The sequence below is a fragment of the Trichogramma pretiosum genome, unplaced genomic scaffold (genome assembly GCF_000599845.2).
Source record: "Trichogramma pretiosum strain Unisexual culture from Peru unplaced genomic scaffold, Tpre_2.0 scaffold204, whole genome shotgun sequence".
Taxonomy (NCBI): domain Eukaryota; kingdom Metazoa; phylum Arthropoda; class Insecta; order Hymenoptera; family Trichogrammatidae; genus Trichogramma; species Trichogramma pretiosum.
The window spans coordinates 11,580-35,910 of record NW_019640913.1 but is presented as its reverse complement, the minus strand read 5'-3'; the positions used below and the strand labels follow the sequence as shown (position 1 = coordinate 35,910).

Genomic DNA, 24,331 nt, shown 5'->3' with positions numbered 1-24,331 from the left:
CGTGGAAGTAGCTCTTGGTACGGAGATAGCTGACGCTCAGCCTGAGAATACTGAGGCGGTCGAGCTTGCTGAGGATGTTCTGCTCGAAGGGCAGCAGCGATGCCAGCGTGTCGAGCTCGGCGTTCAGTCGCTCTCGATGACGCTTCGACGGATTTGACTTTGTAACGCCCTCCTTCTGCACGGGCTTCAAGCTGAAAAACAACGTTATTGTTATATTTAAAGCATTCATTGATTGAGACGAGTAATGGTAAAAAGCTCACTCGCCTAAAATATACATGGAGCTTTGAATCTCAAGCATAAGTATAGAGCTGTGGGTGCGAGAAACCCACCTATCTTGTACTCCTCTGTATATATAATTATCTTATATATATCGCATTACATTCATTTATAATATATTTAACGATGCATCACGCATTCTACTTTTCGCTAAGTATTACGTAGTCATCGCACTGACTTTTTTCTGATTAATGATTAAAGAAGTAGTTTCACCACAAAGTGAGCTTGAAAAATGCCCATGAAAAATCGTACTCGTATGGCCTTGATTGTGCCAGCAAAAAACTTTTGACATAATATCTCCATCAGAAATAACCATTCCAAGCTTTACGATAAAAGCCCGCAAAATCAATTATTTTCGAGCTTTCATTATATCGCATATATTATAATGCAGTATGTAGTTACACAGGTTCGATTCCCTGTCAAGCAAATGCATGCGGCCCTTTCACAATACATAAACGTAAATTATAATAGCAATCGCGTAGTGCCTTAATATACATTATAGAGTCGGGGTTGGCTTTGGCTGCAAACGTATACATGACCAGGTCTCTATGAAATAAAATGTTTGAAACTACATTTTTTTTGAAAACATGAAAAACTTGTTCTCGATTCCAGAATTGGCCCCAAGTTTCATTAGAATTTTAGAAATCAGCTATCACCTTTTTTCAAAGGCTTGAAGTTGGCTTCTTTGTTAAACTCATGCTTATTGGAAATATTTAAATAATTCTTAGCTCTGAAATATTTTTTAAATTAAGATAAATGATCCAAACTTTAAGGAAAACTACATCAAGAATCAGAGCCCTTTGAGAGCTTGCTACAACGAAGCGGAAAATGAACGTCAGATTTTTATCGAGTTTGATCAGGACTTTTAATATCAAATAATGACAGAGCTTCCTTTAGCTCATAAAACCAACTAAATTTTTTTCTTGACTTTTTGTGGCTCTTGAATTTCACAGAGAATCGGCCATATATATTCAAACACACACATAGTTGGCCTGCTCTGCTCTGACTCTCTGCGTTCTCGCAGCGCTCGAATATATATACCTGCTGCATATACTTTATCGATCAAACAGTCGAATAATTAGTTCTGATTTTTTTGTCAGAACACATACACCGGCACACCGTACATTTATATTTGTATGCATATATACCCACATATATAAATACACGATGTGTGTATATATATACACCCAAACAAATGCGGCATACACGCGCTTAGATTTATGATATATACATTTTCATTTCTTTCCAAGCTGCCTGCAACCAATCTGGTATACGTCGCTCGTATATTCGTTTCTATGTTTTGACTTGGCGATATTCGGTCGGCGTACAAAAAAAAAGTACAAAAAAGACAGAAGAAGGAGGCAAATACATTCCGCGCTAGATTTACCTTTGGCAGACATGCTCCGACTCGATCGTCGTTCGTCGTCAACAACAACAATAACAGCGTCGATGACGAGAGACGAAAACAAAAACATGACGATGAAAACAATAACAACGACAATAAAAATCAGTTAGAGCAACAACATGATCGACTTTACAAGTAGAGGCGTCGTATACAGTGCTGGTATATAATATACTTTGACTTTCTGCGTGTATATCGTAAAATGTAACGAGCTCGACGCGCCGCGACGTACACGTACAGTGTGCGTATGTATAGCTTCGGTACTGCACACACCTCATATACATATACGCAGTCATAATGCACGTTAGTACGCGAGTTATATATTGCAAGCGTACGTGCTCGGCATTATGGGGCTGCGAGGCTATGAATTACCGCGAGCGCACCTCGATTTTTATCTACCTACATTTTTCAGCGATGAAGACTCAATTTCCGTGTTAATTCGTATTACGCGTTGCAAGGGTTGCGAGCGTGTGCCTCTCGCTATACAAAAATAACGCAAAAATTCAGAAAAACGCTTCACAGTATATGTAAAAGTCTATATAAGATTTAGTTCTGAGAGTATCGAATAGAGTTTGATTTTTTTCAAAGTTACAACCTTTTTTATTTATTTTTAATTGTAAAAAAATGAGAAGAACAAGATTATTAAAATATGCAAAGCAAACATGGCTTCGGTTTAGTGCATAGCTTACCGCCAATGCTCAACGCTCGGTTGATTTTGGCCAAAAGCAAAATGTGAAAACGGCAATAAATTATTGCGATCGGACGTATGGTCGAGCGCAGTCTCGCCCGTTCGTTTTCTCGTCCATTCGTATCTCATTTCTTTGATTTTGTTCTTTCTCTCGTTTTTTTTCTGCCGCTGCTTCTGCCCGAATGCTGGTGTACGTATAGAAAGAAGCGCGCGTATTACGATTTCTCGACTCTCGTGCCTGCGAATAACGGACTAATTAATTTTGCGCCACGATCGCGAAGCTGCTGCGCGCGATAATTAAACGATGAAAGGAGAGGTAAAGAAATTGTTTCTAAAAAGTGCCCGTAATTGAATCGTTTCGTTGGCCGCGCGCACTCGATGCGGGGGCGACAAAAAAGCCTCGTATACAGTCGACTTTTCACCGAAAAGCTCGCCGCACTTAATGGGCGTGAGCTGACCATGCGTCTATACGGCAAAGATCCTCGTGCAGTGCGTCATGCGCCACATGTAGCGCGTAACAAACACGCGGCGTATCGAGAGTCCGAAGCGCTTAAATTATGCTCGTAATACGTCGGCCATGAAACTCGTTGAATCTGCCACTGGCAATGGGCTTTTGATGGTGGTGGTGTTGCTGCTGCTGTCGATTGTTGTCGTCGTCGACTCGCGCAGTCGAAAGTAAAAGTTAAAACAGGCGGTTAATCGCGCGGGGCACGTCGATTTCGAGAAATTTTGGGAAATCGCCGGAATCGCGAGCGAGAATTACGACGATTATATAGCTGAGTTGAGAACGCAACTGGTAATTTTGTCTGTCTCTCGTTCTTGATCGCAACTCAAATTAGAACGTATTTAAAAGCTCGTTAGGTGTGCAGGTCTGGCTCGATCAGGGAAACTGACCAAACTGCAACAACAACGGCAGCGGCTGCAAGTGTGCGTATATTATTGTGTGAGCCCGAGCTTTATCACTGACGAGGCATCATTTTCCTCGCTGTATCGCTTCAGCAGAAAAGCCCGCGCCAAGCATAATATACAAGCGAGAGAATAATAATCGACAGATATCGAGGTGGGATAAGGGTTCGGCTGCAGCTGCAAAAGGCACAAGAGAGTTCGGAACGATCGACGAAGACGACGAGGACGAGACCAGCGCGATGAGGGACGCGCCCACTCGATCGTCATTGTTCGCTACTACATATGGAGAGAAAGAGCGAGAACGTGAGTGGCGAGAGGAAGAGCCAAGCGAGAGAAAAGAAATCCAAGTGCAGGCAGAAGCTGAGAAATCGGTTAATCGAATCTCGCGATCGCAGCGGAATCCGCGCAATTAACAGAATAAGACTCTCTTTTTCTCTCTCTCTTATTCTCTTTTTCTCTTTCTGTCTCGAGTCTCTTGCAGTCTCTTTCTCTCTCTCTCTCTTTTTCGCTCGTTGCGCATCCCACGCCCCCGAAGCACAGTCCGCAACTGCGCGCGAGCTTTGTTTATTCGCCTCATCACCTTGGTTCGTTCGTTCGCTCGCTCGCTCGCTCGGGCCGTTTATTTTCCAGTTACTCCCTGCACCTCGCGCGAGCTCGCTATCTCTCATCAGCTGCTGTGCTCTCTGAGTGTATGTACACACATATACATAGCTGGAGCTGCCTTCTGTGCAGTACTGCTTTCCTCTTGCATGCAGCAGCAGCAGCACATGCGACGACTCATTGCAACCGACTTGCCGACTCTACGTATTTAAAGTACAACTTTTCCGACCTGAAAACTCGAGCATAAATCGTCCTCCTGCACATCTCGATTTCGTTGCATTCCAATGTTCGACTCCCTTTTCTGCCACGGGTATATGCACTTTTTTTCTCTTTTTCTGCCTTGCGGTCCGGCTACGGTAGCCAATCGTCCAATGGCGATGCAGCGACTATAAATTTCGACGATTCCGAGTAGGTATAATATAAGCGATCGCCGCGCGCCGACGAAAGTTTACATTATAAGGACGCGCCGGAGAGCGCTGACTAATCAGTCTTGGACGCTGTAATAATGCAGCGCGGAATGAATTAATGAGTTTGAGCGTCCGATCGCTTCCTAGCTCCGGGCCCCTTTGCTCTGTCGCTCGCTCGAGACTCCTGCATCATCGGCTTGTTTTGCATACGCAGACTCGCACGAGGCAGCTAATAAGAATATTGCCAAAAGCGAGACTCCCGCGGACCCGGTGCAGCACGAGTGCGGAGCAGAGGTCATTCTTTACTGCTCAATTCCAGGCTTCGGTTTGAAAATCGCTCCGGCAGTCGTATATTTTTCATTGACACTTTTTGGATTAAAGGCACACGCGCAGGCTCGTGCGGTGCATCGTCGCATATCCTGCCTGCGCGCCCGAATTTGATTTAGCTCATATATATGCAAGCTGAAAACCAGCGGTTGGTATAGCCGATAAATTACGAGAGAAAGAGGCCAATGCAGCAGCAATTCGATATAGTATATTCAAGATAGAAAGAGAGAGAGAGAAAAAGAGTTTTTTTCTCATTTCGAGCGAATAAATCATTGCTTTGACTCGAAACGTGGCCCGCAGTCGCGTTGTGTCTCGCCAACAAGCAACAAGACTTTGTGTACATACATAAAACGCGAGGGTTGCACTCGACTCGAAGAATGAAAAAAAGAATCACGAATAAGTGGGGGACGGGGTGAGGCCAGCGAGTTGCAAAAGGGCCAATTAATTAGCCTGGTAATTAGAGCGGCGAGTCCGAGAAACGTTGCAGCAAGCAGTTCTCTATATACACGGACAACTGCATATATGCAAATGCTCGCTCGAGTTGAGAAAATTAAGACGTTCCATAAGCGGTGTTGCTGATACTTGACCGCTGCTCGCTGCGAGTGGACGTGTGCGCGCGCGTATAGGATGTGCGATATCTCGCGACGCGTTACAACAGCAGCGGCAGCAGCAACGCCAGCGGAAGCTCCTTCGGACGCAGCCCAGTAGGCTCTAAATCGTCTATCGAGTTATCCCATCGGACCTCGTCGATTTCTGCTGCCTCGACGTTCTGCGACCGATTAATGAACACGAGGATACAGAGAAAGAGAGAAAGAGAGGATCTGTGACCATGTCCCCGCTGCAGTCGCGTTCGAGTTCGGAATCATCGTTTCTCTCTCTCTCTCTCTCTCTCTCTCTCTATCCCTTTCGTAATTTGCTCCTTTCGTTCGATCCTGTCGAGCTGCTACTGCTTTCTCCGGAATATGCAAAACTTAATAGAGATGTAAAACCCGGAGAGCCGGGAGACAGAAAGAGACACGGTGTATGTAGTGGGAGTGCGTGCGTATGCGTGTGTGTAAGTGAGTGAGAGAGAAAGAAAAAAAAGGCCACGAGACGAGCAAGGTTTCGGAATGTCGAGCCTTGCCAACTCAGGAGTAGATTCAATTAAGCCAAGACAAAAAAAGGATGGATATGCCCCGGCTGGCCCCGATAAAACTGCAAAATCGAAAGAGAGAGAGAGAGAGAGAAGTAGTGGTTTTTCGCGCGCACTCGAGATCGAAGCAGAGTCGACGGACAAAGAGCGAGAAATGATTAAGAAGAGGCGCGAACGACCGAGAGAGAACGAGTGAGAAAAAGGGAGAGAGAGAGAGGGAGAGACACACACTTTACACAGGTAGAAAGCACTCGAGGATTCATATGTAGCAGGAGCTGCTGCAGTCACGGAAATGAATGTCTCGTCGATAAATTATAGCATGGAATCGAAGTTGCTCTCACCCTTTTTCCGAAGTTTCAGGCTGCAAGGTGTGAGCCGATCGCGAATGAGCTACCTCGCACCATTTACCACGGATCGGTGGTATGGCGAGCACAAAATGCAGAAGCAGGAGCAAGCGGAGCATCGATTTCGGTAATTGCTCCCAGATACGACGACGCGTCGAGCTCCGGTCGCGCTCTGCACCCTACATATTACGTTGGCAATAACATTTACCGACGAAAAATTTACTCGAGTAGTGCGGAGCGCGAAATCAATAAGCATCCGCGATACACGTATACAAGTCGGCTTAATTAATAGGTCCCGCGCTGAAATCGTCATCCCTGCATTCGCGGGCGCAATCAAGATGAGTATAAGAGAGCAGCAGCAGTGGCAAAGTTTCTTATCCATACGGATCTTGTGCTGTGCACACGCGCGCGAGCCAACAGCAGCAGCAGCAGCCGCATCGGTAACAGAGCAACAACAACGGTGCAACAAGAGCGGAAACACACATGTATAAACTGCGGGAGCAAGTCGCAAATCAGGGTCCGGGCTGCTTGCTTCGATGATCAACATTTGTCCCAACGTTCGCACGTTTGTGCATATGTATAAAAAAGTCTCGGCTTGTCCCGAGTATGCTCGCTTTGAGAAACGTATACAGAAGTGAGTGTGAGACGTGTGTGCAGTATATAAATGCACAAGTGGGGGTGTCGACTTTACACGCTGACTTATCTCAACGGGCCCGTCTCTGGTTGCTCTCTCTCTCTCTCTCTCTCTCTCTTTCAGTCTCTTTCGCTCGCTTCGGAGCAATTATCCTAATGGATGCAAAGTCGCACTCGCAGCAGCAACAGCAGCAGCTACAGACAGCAAAGATGGTAATGAATCGATAGGGGCGCATACCACGAGCTTGTAGGCCGTTTCGAATATTCTTTCTCTCGTTCTCTCGCTGCACTGCTAAATTCGAGGTGTCGAGATCGATATTGGCGCTGTTGCTGCCACGGGTTCAGCGTCTCTTACAGTCCACTCGCTGCTAAACCGGCTGCTCGTGCACACAACTGCACACAATTCAAGTGTGCTATGTATATACGTATAAAGTAGCGGCTCTAACGATCAATCGGGCGCGCGCGCATATACACGAGTTTCACACGTATAGCCGCGCGTAGGAGAGCTGCTCGAGTGGACTCGAGGCTTTTGTTTTTGCTGGAAATGAGCGAAGAGGGAAAATGCAAATCGACCTCTCGCGAGCTTATATAGTAGCTGCACAAAGTGCGAGGAGCGATCAAAGACTGGCCCGAGCTGTTCTCTCCTGGACAGGAAATATCGCGCTTCACTCCTGTTCGGAGAAGCGTTAAATGCAAGCCGGCCCACGAACGAGCCTGCATGACATTTTCTTATACAAACACATATCCGAGGAGAAAGGTGTACACGAGGGAGGACCATACATGCCACTGTATGATATCATAATAATATAAGCTCGGCGAGGCGAAGGTACTAACGCGCGCACACGAGTCAAAGCGATCGGACTTGTCGACGCGCGACTATGCACGTGTGTACTTGGCTCCGGAGCTGGTGCTGCTCTAGCCTCGTACATGTGCAAGCTCAATTCCGATCGCCGCATCTACCGGTCAAATCTCGAGTGCTCCGGCCAGTCAGTGAGGTATGAGTTGGCTCGCGCGTTCCAGCCATTGATTGAAACGTGAACCAGAGCAAAAGGGTGTAACCCTATACGCTTGCCACGATGACGACGACGACGACGACAACGACGCAGCAACGACATAGGCCACAGCTTGGAATGGCCTGATAGCGCCTGCAACGCGTACCGCACCGATCGTTGCACTTTGTTCTCGACTTTCCTTTGCACCTCGAATACGTTGCGGCCAGTATACCTTGTATATTTATACTTATATAGCTCTAATGCATGAGTAGTCGAAGCTGAGACGTATCGCTTCCGATCGATCGCCATGACTGCTTCAAGCGACTTCCGACACACGCGTCCGACAAAATAAGCACTTTTTTGAAGTGAAACTTCAAAATAACTAGAAGCCGCTGGGAGCAAGGAGCTCCCAGTGAAAAATTTTTAAAATACTTTTTTCGAATCCCTTGTCAAATTTAAAAAAATTTTGACCATTCAATTTTTGCGATTCAAGCCTACTAGCTCCATCTAGAGCATTAAGTACACCCGCGGACATAGATACTTGTACCTCGAAATATTGAGTTCGATTTGTCGCTTTCTTCACGTTGTTCAAACAACAGCGCGTGACTACAGTTTCACTACGTGCATTGCACAGTGAAGTAAGCGACTAATCGAACTCAATATTTCGAGGTCCAAGTATCTATGTCCGCGGGTGTAGATCAATAACCAGTTTATCATCCTGAAAAATCTTCAAAAATGTCTTCAGAATTTTGCATTAATCTTTGTGATGCTCTAGATGGAGCTAGAAGGCTTCAATCGCAAAAATTGAATGGTCAAAATTTTTTTAAATTTGACAAGGAATTCGACAAAAGTATTTTAAAAATTTTTCACCGGGAGCTCCGGCTTCTAGTAAAAAAGTATTATTTTAACCCTTACATAAAACCAACAGCCTCCGAACTCACTAATGAATCTCGTAACTAACCGTTAAGTATTTATGAAAAATTGAATTCATTTTTCTTTTCTTTTTTTTTTATTGAATGAAAAAAAATATCTAAAAAAGTTGAAAAATTAAATCTAAAGTATTAAGTTAGCTGTCTATGGACAGTAATCAAAAGTAAAACTATATAAAATCAATTAACTTAAAACATTAAAATATGAAAGTAGAAAAATCTTGAAAAATTCAAAAGAAAAGTATGAAAAAAAAATAGTCTTAAAAAAATTTTGAAAAAATCTAAAAAAAAATTAAAGTTCAAGTAAGTCAAAACATAATTGAAAAACAAACATTCAAAATCGAGAAAAGTTGAATAAAATTTTAAAAAGAAAATTGCAATGAAGATTCACGTCTAGTGATAATTTATAAGCAATATGGTTTTTAGAGAATCTAATTACCAGACGTGAATCATCAGTTCAATTTTCTTTTTGTAATTTTATTTTTTTTATTTTTCAATTACATTTTGACAAACTTTAATTTTTTGTGGATTTTTCCAAAATTTTTTCAAGACTTTCATGTCTTGATGTTTTGTTTTAATCGCAACTGCATATATATTAAAACGAAAAGGTACATTAGTCGTGAATCGGCGCCATCGCGATTTGCTCTCTCTCTCTTTCTCTCGGTGCACAGAGGCGTAATCGCTTCTCGCGGGCCTCTCTCTCATGCTCTAATGTGTGCGGCCAGAGACAGAGCTAGGCACCACTTGGAGGTCTTCGTAAAAGTAGCAGCTCTGCGTCGCGGATAATCGCAGCTCTAGAGCCTCCCCCGCATATATACTCTATTGGGTTACGAGTTAGTTTGTCGGATTCGGGATCATCGGTAATCTCGTTTGCGGCCCGCAACCATCGCATACGACACGCCCTGATTCGCCGAGCGATGCGAGCCGATGCACAGTATACGTATATGTAAAGAAGCTAGAGCTCGAGCGAGCAACAGGCACAAAAATCCCTATCTACCTATCGTCGAGCAGGCCGATAAGTCGCGATCTGTCTGACGCTGACGGTGGTGACGTCGGAATTAGTCGACAGTCTCTCGAGCTTTGTGCCGGCGCGTAATCCGCTGCGACAGCCGAGATTCCTACCAAGTCCGGATCCTATGACCCGAGCGTCGATCGCAATACACAATATACAGCACACATAGAAGGCAAGGGGTGACGATCGACTCGTGTTTTCTCTCGCCAGCCGCGACGTGCCCTTATATATGTGCATGAGCGCCTGCCTTTCTCTCGGTCTTAGTCCGGAAATCCAATTAGCCGCCTTCTCTGCCCGCCGATGTATTATAATGCTACTATACACATCGGGCTATATAATGCACACACAGAAACGTCGGCACAGGGCAACGATGTGCAGTTCGGACTCTTGGCTCGGGCTGGACGCCTGTACCAATCGATTAATTCTCCACCGCCTTGGTTGCCGGCACAGCCGAGCTCAGCAACCGCAAAGAGAGATTGATAACAACGACCGAGAGACGTATACAGCCTTTACAGCTTCCATTCGTTAATACTGCAAAAACTGCAGATACAGATGTAATATAATGTTATATAAAGAAAGAAAAATCATTAGGGCGCCTCTCTCGCCTCTGCTCCGATACAAACGGCTCGTTTGCCCGAGAGAAAGAGATTACTTGGCCGCGGGGCATATCCGGCAATAAAAGCCCTGCGAGCGAACTCGCCCCTGCTCCAGAGCCGCGGGTCGGATTTTCCGAGAATCGGCTGTGCGCCTCGCGCCGTAGGCCAGCGTGGGAAAGTGCATAACCTAGAGCTACGTAGGGCTTATAGCGCCCGAAGCTGCGGGAAAATTCGGCGCGTCGATCAGAAGCGCCCGGCGACCTCCAGCCAGCAGCTCGAACTCGAGCAGCTCCTCTCTCTTTTGTTTCCGCGACCGGACGGACGTGCACTAGAGCCGGCCTTTGACGCGCCAGGCGCTCGCGATCGAGCCATTACTGCACACCGGCCGCTTATTTTCTCTGCTCGCGCGCGCTATACCGATGAAAAATCATGCTATACGCGGACGAGGACGATTATCTCTCCGCTACTGCCCTTTCTTTTTTCTTTTTTTCTCTCTGTTTTTTTTTCAGCACAGACCCCCAGTCGAGTCTTGCTCTCGCTTCTTTTCCTCGTCTTTATCTTCTTCCTGCGCGTAGCAGTTTGTTTTTCCAAAAGCGAAACGAACTTTCCCACACTCGCCCCGACGCGGAGTTTTTGCTAATCGCCGGCGCTACTTATACTCGCGGACTTTTTCTGGCTGACGCTAAACTTTTCGTACCTGCGCAGGAAGTGCCTAGCTTGAACGTTCGCGAGAATCGAGGCGGCTTTACGAGCTAGCCCATGAGTGCAGTTCACGATTCGGTCTGCGAGTAATGACTTTTTTTTTTGACCCCTTGGCATATAGCTAGTTTTGCCGTGGAGAAAACGATCATAAGCGAAGAAGAGGCCAAAGCGAAGGAGCTCGATGATATAAGTATGAGTGTGCAGTGGCATCGGTGGCAGAGAGAAACCTGATATCGGGGCAAGATCTCTATCTCTCTTTCTCTTCCATATCTCGGTGGTCGAGCTCGCGTCAAGCGAGTCCCTTTTCAATATCCCGAGCAAAAAATAAAACGCCGAAAAAAAAGAGAGTGGAAGAAAAGATACATTGCGCAGCATATTAAAATTATCGATTCGGTATCTCGGGAGGCAATTACGCGCCGGGGCGGAGGTTTGACCTCCTCCTCCTCCTTCTCCTCTTCTTACTGCTGCCGCTGCTCTCCTGCACCTTACTTTATTATACGTATGTGTACACGTCCGACGGATGAATTCGTCTTTTCAGGCTTCGGTATCGAGTCAAAGAGAGAGAGAGAGAGAGAGGTGGTAATCTGCGGAGAAGTTTAAGCTGCAGCGCAGATCGACAGAAGCGCCGAATTACCTGTAACGCGAGCCTAAGCATTACAGAGAGCAGAGAAACTAATATGCATATGCAAACAGGTGAAGCTCGCTCAGATGCGATATAAGATGTACTTTGCGTAATTCGCTCGTTACTTTATGCAGCTGGATCTTGTCGTAAAAGAGATAACGTCGTAGTTTAAAGTACGATTATTATTTACTTTGCAGGCAGCGATCTTGATGCTTTGATCGGTACTTGGCACATTTAAGACAATGCTCACAAGGGCTCGGTGCAAAGTAAGAAACGAAAGGTAAAGAGAGAAAAAGTACCACTTGCTGGGCTCTATATATATATTTCGGAGAATTATCGACCTTAAAAAGTCTCGAGCCTGCAACAGAGTACAGCAACGGGTTCGTGGCCCGTTGGCTATGGCTCGGAAGGAACTGCGCGTGGTGCAACTGTGTCAAACGTCTATATGTGTATACGCGGGCGAAGAATGGCCCATTAAACAGGCCTCGAGAGATTGCCATGTCTGAGCGGAGCGTATAATTGTAGCCGGCGCGTACTTACTCCATATAGAAGCTAGCTCGGTGCAGCAGACTGCGTAAGTACTGTTCATTCGTTAGTTTTTCGTGCTCGATCTCGACTATCCGCGCAGTGCAGGATTGTCGTTGTCGACGAACAACTAGAAAGTTCCCGGGTCGAATAGTAATTATAATACACACGTAGAGTGTGTGTATTCGCGCACACGCATCAGCGATTCCCACCGAAATATATATGCACGTCGCACGTTACACGAGTACAGAGCTCAGACGTCATAGTGCAGGTCTCGCCAATGCGCTGCGCGTATAAATGTGTTACATAAAAGTCAGGCGTTTCGTAGTCCGCGATAATAGCTCTCGAGCGCAAAGACTCGCTGTAATTTTCTCGTCTTGGAATGTAACTGGCTTTTACGCGTATGTATATAAAACGTAGCAGCGCTGTACTTGGCGCGCGCGGCAAGACTCGGCGGCCGATCGAAAAGTTTCGCAATAACGATCCGCGGACGAGTTCGCGGCCGTACTCAAGGTTTCGCTGGAAAAGCATCGAATTAGTTCGCGATAATTTCCACAAATATGCATGTGCATAAGTGCCGGGCTGCAGTGGCGGCAGCTGCGGCCGCCGAAAGCAAAGAAAGGTGGAAAAAGGCAGCAAGTATGTATATAAATAAAGTGTCGGGGCTGGTGCTGCAGCTGTTACAAAATCTAAGCGATTCGCGTACGTTGTTGGCGTTGCGCCAGGACAATTGCCTGCAATTAAACCTCATTCAGCGTTTGAAATATTTAATAGCTCTGGCAACTAACAGGTGACTATATATACTCCCAAGTATACGTACACGCATATGTCAGCTCGTGTATTCATGCATCTCGAGCGCCATTGTTAAGTACGATGATGCACACATGTAAGCGCTCGTCGCATTTCAGTCCACGAGTCTATAATGTAATAAATATTATTAAAAAAAAATGCAGAATGGAGCTTTTATGTGTGTACAGTTGCATACACGGCCCCGATCGTTTTTTGTATTCTTTTCTTCGTGCTATTGGCGCAAGAGTCTCCGCATAGCACATAGCAATGCGGTTTTACGAAAATGAGATTGGATCGGCGTTTATATATCCGAGCCTGGCATGTATGTACATTATTTGATATGCGGCAGTGTCTGCAGTAGGTATCGCGAGACACGGCGATATGCGGCACGAGGCGCTGCAGCAACGGCAGAAGCAATGGCACAGCTATGTAAAGCGCGCAAAAGCAGCGCCAGAAGAATTTGTATAAATGGCAGCCATCAATCATCGATCGAACGCCGAACGAAAACCTCGTCGTAGAAATGCACGAGAAAGAGATGTGTCGTGCGGTGCGCAGACCAGCAAAGACCGATATGTTCCCGCGTTCGCGAGCTCCAAGTATAAACCATAGCGCAGGAAAGAAAGCATGCATAGATAGGAAGAAGCCGAGCGCATATATAAAGAGGATAGTCGATAAATCAGACCGAGCGGTGTACGACGGCCACAGCCCGTACATATATAAACGGTCCGTATGCAGACGAGAATTCTGACGTAGTCTCTTGTACAGTGTGTAGTCTAGTCCGAGGCGAACATTGGCCGCGCAACCCTTGGCTCGCGGCTCGCCTCGCTCGACACCAGGAGTACCTTCGGTCGGGAAATTCGGAAAATTCCCAGCCCCATACATCATCGAACTTACGTGCGGCTAATGACTCTGGGCGTGCGATATTCTCCGCGAATATGTTACATATTATATACGCCAATATCGAATACACTACGTAGTGTGGCTGTTGCTGCTCTGCCGGCACGGGGTTGGCTGGCCGCTCGATTTTTTTTCTTCTTTTTTTTCCGGAGCTAGCTCGAGACTACGTACATAGTATACGTAGTCAGCGGGGTTCGCAGAGGGTATTAGGCTTATTAGAGAGATGGAGAGCTGGCGAAGAAGGGCGCGATATTTATGGGCTCGTTTCTCGAGGAGTCTACTAATTTCATTTGCTGAGCGCGCCGCGGCTATATACGTACGAGAGAAAGAGAGTATTCTCCAGGGCCCACTCCGTCGTAGCCGCGCGTACTCGGCAGCTTGGCTGGTGTATATACATACATGAAATGAAACTCCTTTACTTATATGATAGCATATTATATGGACGCGTACGGAGAATAATGGCACTGCCTATATAATAACTGCGAGCTGGGATATGGCAATGGCGGAATTGACGGCGCAGGCCGCACCTTTACGTACCTAACTATACGTACGAGTCGTGAGTCTGCGTTTCCCCGAGCTCGAGTACAGCCCATTGCCGGCAAAAAGCGAGAGAGAGAGAGAGAGAGAGAGCCGATTTGGTTTGGCCAACTCATGCGCCGCGCCACCTCCACACCGACGACGAGTCAATTCGCGTAACGCGACGAGGCATCCGCGAGCCAGTGGCAAATAATATCATACGCAACGAGGAAGAAATAGAGCGTATTGAGTGCATTTCGTGCAGCTGCCTATATATGCGCGTTAGCAATTCATCATTTCTCGCTCGAGCTTTTATGGCGTTAAGTATATCGATTACCATCTTATCGCGACGCGACGTCGCAGCAGCTGTATCGCGCGTATATATGCACGCTCGCGGCTATACGTGTGCGCACTACGTATAATTGAATGTTTCGTTTTTCCAGCGGGGTCAGCTCGTTGGCGCGTTGAACAATTTTTTTTTATCCAAAAGCGGCAGCTAGTTTTATACGCGAATGTATAATAGAAAAAGAGGAGGCAAACGCGCAGAGCCAGTAGGTGCGCTACTTTTTACTTAATTACGTATATAATGTGTACACACACATAGAAATGGTCGTGGCGCAGGCGCAGCAATTCAGCTAGCGGTGTGAGCAGCGTCGAGTGGCCGTCGGCCAGCGAGCCTCCGAGCTGTACGTGTATAATAGTAACAACTCGAGCTTTAATTAACTCTGCGTATAATATTTGCAATTGGGAGCGATAAAGATTTTTGCGCGTTAAAACGCGCAGTTATAGGTAAAAGCCGAGCCGACGCGCGTGCAGGCTGCGGGGTGTATAATGCAGGTACGGCTGGCTGCGCCATGCCGTATGTATATACGCGGAGGAGGATGACGCGCCGCGAGAAGGAGTAAGAGTCGAGTAGGGAGGAGGAATTTTTCGAGCGACTGACCGTCAGATTTATAGATTTCTTTTTTTCCACTTGCACGAGCAAGCTTTCGTGAGGTTAATAGGCTGTTATGTATACTCTGTACACAGTTCGTACACGGCAGAACCTCACTCGCGCACACACGCACACACACTCGCACACACATATGCACGCGTGTGCATACGAGAATACGTGTAAACGATACGCGATATATAGGCTCGATGTAGCACGTACAGCTATATATGAAGTCATTAGCGCCGGCTGTAAGCAAAGAGAGTCGAGCATAATAACATTACAAGTAGCCCCGCCGTATCGATCATATTAGCCAAAGCTCGCGATCGATATCGCAAATATATCACGAAGGAATCTAGTTGGGATCGATGCAGAGCGAGCTTAACAACGCTATTTTTTTTTTTATAAAATGCAACATACATCATAAGACGATGAGCCTCTATCATTTCATGCTATAAGATGTCATATGTATAAACAAGCCGTAGACCGAGGCGCTCGGCCGACATATCGGTAGCAATGGCACGTCGAGAGAGAAAAGTTGTATCTCGTGCGATGTTTGGTATGTGCGCGAGAAATGCGTAAACCGCACATACCATAACAGCAGCAGCAGCAACAGCAGCAACAGCATCTACAGATCGGTAGCAGTAGGTGCCCCGGTGTACGCGTATGCGTTGACCGGTCGCGGAGATGCATCTCGAATTACTTATACTCGCTTCGCACTTGTTCTGTTTTGATCGGATATCCCGCGAGCGCTCCGATACACGTATACCTTCGTAATATACGAAAAGCAAAACAGCAGCAGCAACAAGAGTGTACAACCGAACGCAGCTTAGCTCGGGCTTGTGCACCGATTTCCGATCGATCGCTCGCGTCGGTCGAGTCGTCGGCGTACGTAGTAATCATCGTTCGGTTGCTAGCCACTGGGCGGGGTAATGGGCGATCGCGCGCGCGGGGCAGCGCCCACGCCGATTTCAGCTTCTTTTTATACGATACGCTATACTCGACCGACGCGAGCCATGCAAATCATACCCGTCTGCGGTGCGTTGTGCTGGAGCTTCGAGCGAACCATCGAACTATTCCTATATATATACATAAGAGCATAGCAGCAGCAACGGGGTAATACAGCCTCCGGCCAGTCGCGACTCGTTCGCTCGTATTCTCCTCTCTCCGCGAGCGATATGTGCCCATTAGCGATGCGCTGCCGACGGATCGTCCGAGCGTACGAGCTAGTGCGCTTCCCATGCATAACGTCGGATCCTCTAATTTTCAAATCGTTCCCTCTTCTTTTGCTGCTTTTCATGTTTGCGGCCGACGATCGTTGCGAAGCTCGAGACTGGATTACAACCGATCGGCTTTATTACGCATGAAAAAAACAACGCAACACGACCAAGTCCAAAAGTCGAGAGCGCTATCATTATTATGCACCCGATCGAATCGCGGGCAAATCGCTGGACTAGCTTTCATTCGAACGAGCGGACGATCGTTGCGAGGTAATATCGCACGGACGATACGATCATCGAATCGAGGCTCGTTGCGTGAATGAATTCAAATGTATTTATGACGATTCGCATACCAGCTGCACGCGTATATAATACGAGCACGTTGTAAGCTCGGCAAGGATGACAAACTATCCAAGAATGACGCGGCGCGCGAGCTGCATCATTTATGATTTTACGCCAAGTCCCGCTGCTCGACTTGTCTGTAGCTCCGTGCGTGTCGGTCTCTGTGTGTGCATGTGTATAGGCACGACTCGCGATCGTCGTATACGTAGCAGTGTCAGCGGGTCATTTGCGTGCACGTAAAGGCCTCCTCGGCAGTTGCGAAGAGACTATACATACAAAGTGTGTAGGTATAGCAGCGGCTATGCACACGCACCGCACACGCACGCGTGTATATTGGAGCTCGTCACGCTTCATTCGCCTATACATAACTTATGCATGATATTGCGATCCCTCACGACTCATCCTCGCGTCGCGCCGAGCACGCCAAGAATCGCGCGGCAAACAGCCAACAAAGGATTAAAGCAAACAAATCAAAACACGACTTGGGACGATCGACGTCGTCCATCTGGATAAACAGAAGCGCGTACGTAATCGGAGATAGTGGCCGCAGCGCATTCGAGAGAGCGACCGCAAGTGACACTTTTTTCTCGCGGCCTTTTCTTCGCTTCCCGCGTTACGCACGCGCGAGTATGATAATTTGCTTCGCGAACAACCAAGTGTTTAAAAAATACTGCATGGAACATTTTGGACGAGCAGATTGGCAGATATACATGAGACAGATTTCGTGGAGCGATTTTCTCAATTACGTTTTATGAAACTATTATAAAAGTTACAACAGAAAACAAACTTATAATGAATGTAAAATGGGTTTCATAACAAAATTAGTGTCGCGCTATCTAATTTTCTCACTTGTGCGGTATTAAAATCAAATGACAGAAAGGTAAATAGGCTTAAAAAAAATTAGCAAAAAAAAGTATGATTACAAATTTACAAAAAGATCTGGCGCAAGAAAAATAGTTTCTCTGTGTTAGGAAAACATCATTATCGCCAATTCCTGTTCTTGAGACAGGGCTATTTGTATGTCTCGACAAAATAGTTGCAAATTACTAAGATAAATGAAAAGTAAAAAATTTATAAACCGAATAAAAAAGAATGACTTGAATAAAAATAGTGAATAATAGATTTCCTTGCGAAAACTGAACATTTTACGTGTAATAATTTGTTTTTAAAAGTATAACATCGAAAAATTGACCTTCAAAGAAGTCACCATGAAACGGTCTAATGCACTATAAAGTTACGATTCGCGTCACAAGGGCGTGGCTTACTTCGTCAGATTATTTGAGCTCTGGAGCATCAAATAGCTTATGACTAAACTGTGCGTACAATAAAAATTTTGTGAGCTTTCGAAAAAAAAAATCAAACGACATTTCTGTCGATTTTGATTACATAAAATGCAATTGTTGACGTTGAATACACATCGTCATTTTTACACTGAAATTGTCACTGCATTTGTGCGCAAAATGGATTCAGGATTTTCGTTAACGATAATAGTTGGTGTGCGACGACGAAATGAAGAGCAAAGAAGATAAAACAATGAAAAAAAGAGAGTGAAAGAGAGAGAGAGAGCGAGAGAAGGAAAGATATCGGCTGAAAGCGAGGCAAAGCAAAAACAGCAGCAGCAGCAGCAGCAGCAGCAGCAGCAGCAGATAAGTCGCAAAGTATAATCAGACGCAGGGCCTATACGCCGAGGCAGCTCTGCTATAATAACAGTAATATCACTGTCCCTCCTGCAACTTCTACTGCAATTTGGAACTCTTGTTCGTCTTCGCGGCTGTTTTCGCTCTTACTCTCTTTCTCGTCTCTCTCGTTCACCTCGAAAAAGAGTCGAAATTACAGAATACACATGTATGCTGTGTACGCGATCTCTGCTATATCTGCGCTGAATGCGTGTGTGTACGTATAAAGACCTGCTCGCCTCGTTGGACTTTGATGCGGACTCGATACACCTCGTTCGAGCTCCCATTCTCATGCTGCATCATCGTTGCTTCCGAGAGAAAGAAAAGATTTGGGTGTTGCGATCGAGGCAGGCTCTACATGTGTAGCTATACGTAGCCGAGCATCTAATATCGGGTTCGCGGGGCGAGGCTCTCTCACGGCTCTCTCTCTCTCTCTCTAACTGCGGCAAGTGGATGTGCATATAAGTATATACCTGCCTATGTATATGCTGGCGCGGCGGTCCTTACTGACTCGGTAGCGCCTCGACTCGTACACACACACACATTGGCAAACTGTGCAGCTACATGAGCCCCGCACGGATTATTGATTTAACAATCTCAAGGTTTCTTCGCTGCCGCCGTTGCTGCTGCTGCTGCTATACACTTACTCGACGCTCAGAAATACCCTCCGCGCCGTCGCGCATATACCTCGTTGTCTAGCCGTGTGTGTGTGTGTGCTATGTGCCTAACGTGCACCACCCCTGCCTGCGTCTTCCTTCGTTCTTTCCTCCCTGCGCAATCCCTACCGCACATGCCTTGCCCCGCAGTATATATTGCAGCGTCTAGATGTAGACCTATACCGCACACAAACACAAACTCACACTCGCACGAACTCGAGACTTGGCCATTGTGCGCCCTGTACGACTATTGCGCATGTATACATTTCAACCTATATGCAGATGCGTATGCGGCCACACTAGTCTACGCCAAATCCCTCGTGTGTTATAATATGTACTCGATTGCGAAAGACCTTTTTTACTTTCTTAGGGCTTATGTAAAACAATAACCGACTTGACTTGTCGTTGATTATACGTCTGCTCGCTTTCACATTGAAAAAGACGAACTTTGAGGCACATCGATTTTCCAAATAAAAGTATTGATTACTGATGCAATCCGAAATCACATTTTTTACTATCGCACTGAACGAAATCTGTTTTTACATCTCACTGAATTCAATTTTTATTTAATCAATCAATGTGTAATCAATATTAACCATCATACAAAAGTCATTGCGTGATTTGTTTTCAAGATAAATAATATTAAAGATAAACGAAATATATCTTTTGTCCAAAATTTTTAATGCCTTTAGAACAATTTAGAACAAAAGAAAATTCTATGCATCATTAATTATACCCATTCAAATTAATTTGGAATATTATTTTAATTCTCTTTTCCATTAAAGACAAATTACACATAAAACCCCGAGTTTGTTTGGAGGAATTTCAAGTTAGAAAAAATCACTTGTACGGGAAATCCAGCGGATACAATTTAGCGCATCAAAACTAAGGGGCTGTAAAATGTACATGCGTATAGACACGTCAAAGAGTTCAATTACGACCCTCAAATTTCATAGAAATGACTCGATCATACAGATTGATTGGCCTTGTAGAAAAGAATTACAATGGATAATCAAGTTGGATAAGAGAGCTGATCGCATAATACGTAAAGAGAAAGGGGTAGTTGCAGATTATTCAGCACACGCAGTAGGCGAAAAAGATGACGCGGTCAGCGGACGAGCTCAAACACCACTGCAGTTACAGCTTAGCATAAAAAATTGGCACTTTGCTCATAGGAAAAGAAACGTACGAACCTTTTGCCGTTGCGTCTGCGTCTCTTGGTGGCGTAGACGGTGCCGAGCTGGCTCATGGCCATGGGATTATTGGGACTGACAGCGGTGGCAGCGGCCGTGGCGACGGCGGCCGCCGGCGCCGAAGTCGGCGTCATCGTGGCCGGGCTCTGCTCAACAATCGACGAGGAGGCGGCGAGTGCGACGGCTCCCCCGGGTGCGCCGCTCAGCGCTTGGAGGGCCAGAGACTGCTGGTGCTGGGGGTAACATTGCTGATGTTGTTGTAGCTGTTGTTGATGCTGAGGGTGAGGGTGATGGTGCTGCTGGTGGAGATGGTGATGCGCGCTGGCGAGCCCCAGTGCCGGGCCAGCTCCAGGCCGCTCCAGCGCGTACACCGCTGCCGCAGCCGCTGCCTCGATAATCCTGCCGCTGCCGAGCAGGCAAGACGACGGCGAAAACTGCGGATAACTGGTGCCAAATTGCTGCTGCTGAGGCCCGCTAGGCGCTGCGAGGCCGCCCGACGATATCGCTGCGATCGCCACTGTTCCCGCGCACTGACAACGACCAGGACGATAGGGCTGGACGAGCCATCAAGGCAGTTCTCCTGCCGACCTGGCGACGACGCGACACGGCCACGATTCGGCGATTCAAAGACGACGACCGAGGAAGAGAGAGAAAAACACCCGAGCCTGTCTCAGCCCGGCTACCCCCCGAGCATCCGTCTCCAATGCTTCGACGCGGCACTGATGCAGCCACGATTTGCTCTTGCACAACAAGTAACAACAAAAACAACAACAACCACAACAACAACAACAACTTGAACAAAAAACTCAAACAAACAACTTGTAGGAAAACAAAGGAGCACAGATCGACGACGAGATTGGCAGTTCAGCGGGTCCTTTTTTGTTAGGCACACTTTGCATAGAGGCGCGAAAGCTCGCTTGTTTTGCAGGGGCCCTTCGAGGCGGCTCGATCTATACGTCGATCGGCAACGTGGCTGCGATGGGCTCGCTCGCGGGCAAGGCTCGTGTAGCACTGGCTGTCCTATTATAGCCCGTGTAGTACCGGAGCTCCTGCGGTGCAGTGCGCGGCGCTCTCGGCCGAGCCCCCCCTGCGCCCCGCCAACAGCACACACACAAACACGGAGTCGCACACGGACGAGGCGCGCTAAAAAAGCCGAGCCGAGTTGCTGAGGCCGCCACTGGCGCTGACGCCGCCACCACCACCGCCGCCGTTCGCTTGTTGCTGCAACGCAGAGTCGACTTTCGGAGCGCTGATACACAACGGTAGGAGTCTGGTAAGGAGGAGGGAAAGGGGGGGAGTATCGCGGCGACCGAGCGACCGCCCATGACTCGCAGCGACGACCAATAGAGCGAGCGGTATGGCGCCCAACGCGCCGACTGCCTGGCGATGCGCGCGCCCACTGTCCACCTGCAGCGTATACATATAGCCTGGCTACGTCTTTGCGTCTCGAACTCTGTTTCGAGTATCGCGAGTTGTTGAGCCTTGTGAACGCGAGGGGATGATTTTCGACAATTTTCGTATTCAAACAAGGACCCTCGAGAACTCGGACTACGATTCCGACGCGCAAGCTTTCGGGAGGACTGCCAACCAGAAGAATAGCAACGATCCAGCAAGTTGCAGCTTGAATTGAACTATATGCTTGTACCTATATAGGTATACAGCGGCTATCGGAGACAAGTGCAACACGCGACCTGTTGTGCCTCGCGAGTCACTGCCATATGCACACACATTATGGCCTTGTTTGTCAGTGTGCAGCCGGGTACAGGCCTCGAGTATAACATTTAGCACTTCCTCTTCTGCAGTTCATGGAGCTTTCGTTGCTTTATGGCTGCGGCTGCTGTTACTCAGCGATGAATTTATCAACTGTAACGAAGATATCGCGATATATACGTGCGAGATTGGATGCTCAACCGCGACTTGGCTGCGTAGCTATAAATCTTCCTATACGCTCACATCTTGTGTTGCTATTTGATTTCTTTAGACTTCTAATCTTGTATACGCTTTATTAGTTGTAAACATGAATGATGATCGTGCAAATTACCCTGCGAAAAATAGTAAAGTAATTTTTACTACGTACAAAATAGTAAAATTTGCTACAAAACAGTAATTTTTATGATAATTTTTTAGTATATCCCACGCTTACTATGAACAATAGTAATTTTCTTTCAAGGTAATATACAGTATGTTGCCCAATTAAACAAGAGCTTAAAATTTAGCTCACTAAAATGACTGCAAGAGACAAATTTTATTCAAATAACTGGATAAAGATTTGATTTTTCGGAATAATCATTTATAGTTATCAGAGAATTCCGAATGCTTCGCTATTAAGTGCAAATTTTATGGCTTTAAATATTCTTTAGCATTAATTTCTGACTGATAATCCAGTTTGCGATGATAACGATAAGCAAGGAGCTAATTTGAGAGATATATATATTGTTGCACATTCTCGGGCTCTTCAAAGTCGAATATTCACAAGTATCTCGTAATATAAGAGGGTAATAAAACAACAATGGGTAAAGGCCGGTTTGACCCGAGAGTCCGGCCGAGGCTACAAATAATTAGAGTGCGTACACATAAAAGTCCGGCGAGTACCCGAGTTTTATATGTACAAACTCGCACAATGCAGGAGCTGAATTGTTTCGTCCGCAGCTCGCGAGCGTAGGAATTCCGGTCTCTTGAGTCGGTGGCGATCTTAAAGCGAGCAGCCAACATAATCAATGGATCATTGAACGCCGCTTACACACGTTGTATATAGATCAGTAGTGGTAATAGTTTATAGCTAGCTTATACAGAGTCACAGTAAGTATAAGAGAGAGAAATGGAGCTCGGGTCAGATTGGCACTCGGACTTATATATAGAGCCGGACGGACAGTACTTACGACGTGTCAGCACGTAAACGGCAAACGGCCTGCCTCGCTCACGTGCCGCACGCACACTGCCGCTTTATATGTGCACGTATATATGTGCAAATCTTCCGGACGACCTTCCGTGCAACGCGCGGGCAGAAGACCCCGAGCCAAAGTCTATGTGTGTGTGTCTATACGTTCGTGTAGGTCCGCGTGTTCATGTTGGCCGTTGGCCGGCTATATCCGAGCTGCCTCCGAGCATCGGCTCTCGTCACGCTCTTCTTGTCATTGACCTTGCGCACCTCGACCAGCTCCACCTTGTGCAAGTCCAACTGCAAGTGTGTGCGTGAGTGTGTGCCGGCCCCAAAGTCGCTCGCTCGACATCGCACTTTACCTATACATGTATCGTAGCACCCAAATATAAACATACGCTTGCCTCGGCGTATGTATCCGAAAGCGGACAATCGCCCTGAAACGTTTCGCTCGGATCGTTGCAGCTCACCCGCGCGATAGCCCCGATCTTCGTCGCGCTCCGCTGGCCATGATATCCACGCATCGTGGCAAATGCATTCGGCTATATAAGAGAGTGGCCATTAAGCTAATGCTTCTACAGTTGAATTGTCCTATATATAACGATTAAAGCTCATACGAGAATTCAAGGAGCTGACAAGCTCGAATCTATGTGCCTATAAGCGAGAATCCTGCTGCTGCTGCAATTCAAATCCACATCGAGGTATATTGGCCAAGTGCAAAACGGGCAGAGTTACTGTACAGAGCGGAGGGCCTGCGGCTGCCCTCTGTCGGACTGCGAGGCAATCCTATCGTCGACATATATAGGGCTTTGATATTACGTACTCGTATTCGCCAGAGCACTCGATCTTCGCTGCATTGTTCGTCACCACTCGATGCCCGAGAAAAATCAATCGATCCGTTCGCTGATGTCTCGGTGATTCGATGGATTCCGCGACTTCTTTTTTGTTTCGACCGAGTGAAAAAAAAACAAGAAAATTTCCCTCGCATGGCTTATTATTATGCATTAATAGTCGCTGTAGCTAGTTAGGCCTTCGCTTCGATGTAATTGGACTTGCGCGGCTGCGCTCAGACTCGTCTGCGGATCGTTACTGTCATTAGACGCATCGATATATTCTGCATTTTCTACGGCTAGATGCCTC

At 46.7% G+C, this 24,331-nt stretch overlaps 1 protein-coding gene across 1 annotated transcript; it reads right to left on the bottom strand.

The window, feature by feature from the left end:
- On the bottom strand, positions 1-23,380 carry LOC111693317 (transcription factor Sox-1-like; the record flags this gene model as incomplete). Its single annotated transcript, XM_023457703.1, has 3 exons — positions 23,357-23,380; positions 20,314-20,843; positions 1-191 (listed from the first exon to the last, which is right to left on the bottom strand). Coding segments are annotated over exons 1-3 (745 nt in total), but the record flags the coding sequence as incomplete, so codon positions are not given.
- Between the last annotated feature and the right edge of the window lie 951 nt (positions 23,381-24,331).